At 41.8% G+C, this 2,316-nt stretch overlaps 1 protein-coding gene and 1 pseudogene across 1 annotated transcript; both read left to right on the top strand.

Annotated features, from left to right (window-relative positions):
- Nucleotides 1–247: 247 nt before the first annotated feature.
- On the top strand, nucleotides 248–1,210 carry LOC108845140 (uncharacterized; annotated as a pseudogene).
- Nucleotides 1,211–1,447: 237 nt separating this feature from the next.
- On the top strand, nucleotides 1,448–1,948 carry LOC108845139 (uncharacterized). The gene has a single exon (XM_018618400.2). The coding sequence runs from the start codon at nucleotides 1,448–1,450 to the stop codon at nucleotides 1,946–1,948; it is 501 nt and encodes a 166-aa protein (XP_018473902.2).
- Nucleotides 1,949–2,316: the final 368 nt, after the last annotated feature.

Here is a 2,316-nt window from a genome sequence, read left to right as displayed (position 1 = left end):
GTATAGTAAATGTGGGGTAATCAAATATGATAAGTGAGAAAGGAAAAGAAGAACATTTGGTGCATAGTAAAGAAAATTTTTATCACAAGATTTTACATTTTTACTTTTCCAGTTTGAGAAGAGAAACGTGGAAACAGAGGAAATAATATTTTTCCAGTAAGAGAAGAGAAATGTGGAAACAGAGGAAATAAAAGAGAGAGAGGGTTTGATTCCTGAAAGAAAGAAAAAAGAGGCACATAACTGAAAACCCTTATTCTTTGTTGAAGGCGGCCAACCAAACAAGTAGTAAGGGTCTTAGATCGAGAGTCAAGAAGAGATCCTTTTGAGAGCGGCACAGTGCAAAAACCAAGCCATGTCTTCGTCTTTGATTCTCAGCCTCTCTGCCAAGCTCTCCTCTATCCGCAAACTTGCTCTGGCATTTCTCTTCTTCACCCTTTCTCTGTTTTCTTTATTTTTTCTTCTGATGTCTCTATCTCGTACGCAGAGATACAAACCCTTGGGATGTTCTCCTCCTCCTCCACCAACCCCTATTTAGCGTATGGTATCACAGTTTATCGAAATCCTGATGAAGATGTTCATGTAAGAACCGACATCCACTATTTTGACCCGGTCAAGGAAGATGAAGTGATTGTACGAGACAAGGCACTTCCCATGGAGTTTCTTAAAGATTGTGTTGAGGTCGGAATGTCCCATGGTTGGGTTGTTTTCAAGGCCCGGGTCTGATGATGATAAACTCTTGTATATTAGCGACTACTACAGTCCTTGTGGCTCCAAATCAAACCCTAAAACCATTCCTTTGTATCCCATGGGCCAACAACTTGATCCTCCTCCTGCCCAACTGTTCGGCATCACTAACGTCGCAATGACTTGTTCACCTGATCAAAGCAATGATTTCGCAGTGGCTGTCAACTGCTTAGGACCTCTTATCAACTTCTTTAGGCCTGGTGGCAAACACAAGGACTCTGGTTCCGTCCACTTCACGACTCCTCTCCAACATTTTAATCAGTCAAAGGTTATGTATTCAAAGAGAGATGAAAAGTTCTACACCACTAGCGTTGACGGCCGATTCTTGGTTTACTACGATGCTTTCTTCGAGGAGGATATGACTATCAGAAGATACACAAGATATGTTACATTTATGATTGTATACATCGAGTCATATGTTTTAGGAAGTTTCTGTTAATAAGTTACTTGAGCTACAAGACTTGAGTCTGTATAAATATCCTTGTGTATTCTCATTGAATGAATAAGATCGATACTCTTCTTACATGGTATCAGGAGCACACCGATAACCCTAGGAATTTTTTTTTCCAGCCGCCACCCTTCTTCTTCTTTTTTCTTCTTCGTTCTTCCTCACTTTCTTCTCTTTCAAATCTCGATCTTCCCACACCAGAATCTTCCTCCTGTTGATCAAGTTGATGCTACCCTCAATCTCTTGAATGTTAACATGATCAACGTGACCAAACTCACTTCTACGAACTATATGACGTGGAGTCTACAAGTCAATGCTCTCCTTGATGGCTATGACTTAGCTGGATACATCGATGGCACCAAGACAGCACCACCTATGCAAGAGTTGCGCTTCATCAACCATCCTGAGTTGACTCAGTCGGAGTGGGAGGTGTTGGACTCATGTTCCAAGACTGTACACCTTGTAGAGTCTCCCTCGGCCTCGGGGCAACAACGTTTTCTAGTCAAATGGTACGCTCAGAACCATCAACCGGGCAAGAAGATAAACTTCTTGTGTCGCGGAACAAAGCGTTTCATGGTGTTCAGAGAGGACGAGGGGGGGATGATCATGTCTTACACAGAGGACACTGGTGATCTCTGCATATTCTTGGGGAATAGTGAGCCCTTCTGTGTCAAGGCAAGCTCCTTCCCTGGCTTAATCCCAAACTCCATTTGTTTTGCAGGAGATGGCTTTGGTGTTTACGATATAGCCACTTAGGGATGTTAATGTGGGTAAAATAACCCAGCCCAGCCCAATCCACAAATAACCCAACCCAATTTATACCCAACTCTTGAAAACCCAGAAACATCAAGGTTAAAATTTAGCCCATAAAAATAATCCAAATGTGTATAGGTTTACCCATGGGTACCCAAATTACTACTTTATTTGTTTTAAAAAGATCATGTAAAATATTAATATCATTAATGTGAGATATTTTTCCGATTTTGGCGGGAAAATTCGATTTTCCAGTTTTGGTGGGAAAACTCGGTTTTCCGGTTTTGGCGGAAAACTCGGGTTTTGGCGGAAAACTCGTTTTCTGGTTTTGGCGGGAAAACTCGGTTTTCTGGTTTTGGCAGGAAACCCCG

The sequence above is a fragment of the Raphanus sativus genome, chromosome 3, assembly GCF_000801105.2.
Source record: "Raphanus sativus cultivar WK10039 chromosome 3, ASM80110v3, whole genome shotgun sequence".
Taxonomy (NCBI): domain Eukaryota; kingdom Viridiplantae; phylum Streptophyta; class Magnoliopsida; order Brassicales; family Brassicaceae; genus Raphanus; species Raphanus sativus.
This window is presented reverse-complemented; position numbering and strand designations above follow the sequence as displayed.

What these genes read in the sequence shown, in the direction of transcription:
- LOC108845139 (XM_018618400.2), top strand. Translation starts at nt 1,448, where the DNA reads ATGATCAACGTGACCAAACTCACTTCTACGAACTATATGACGTGGAGT.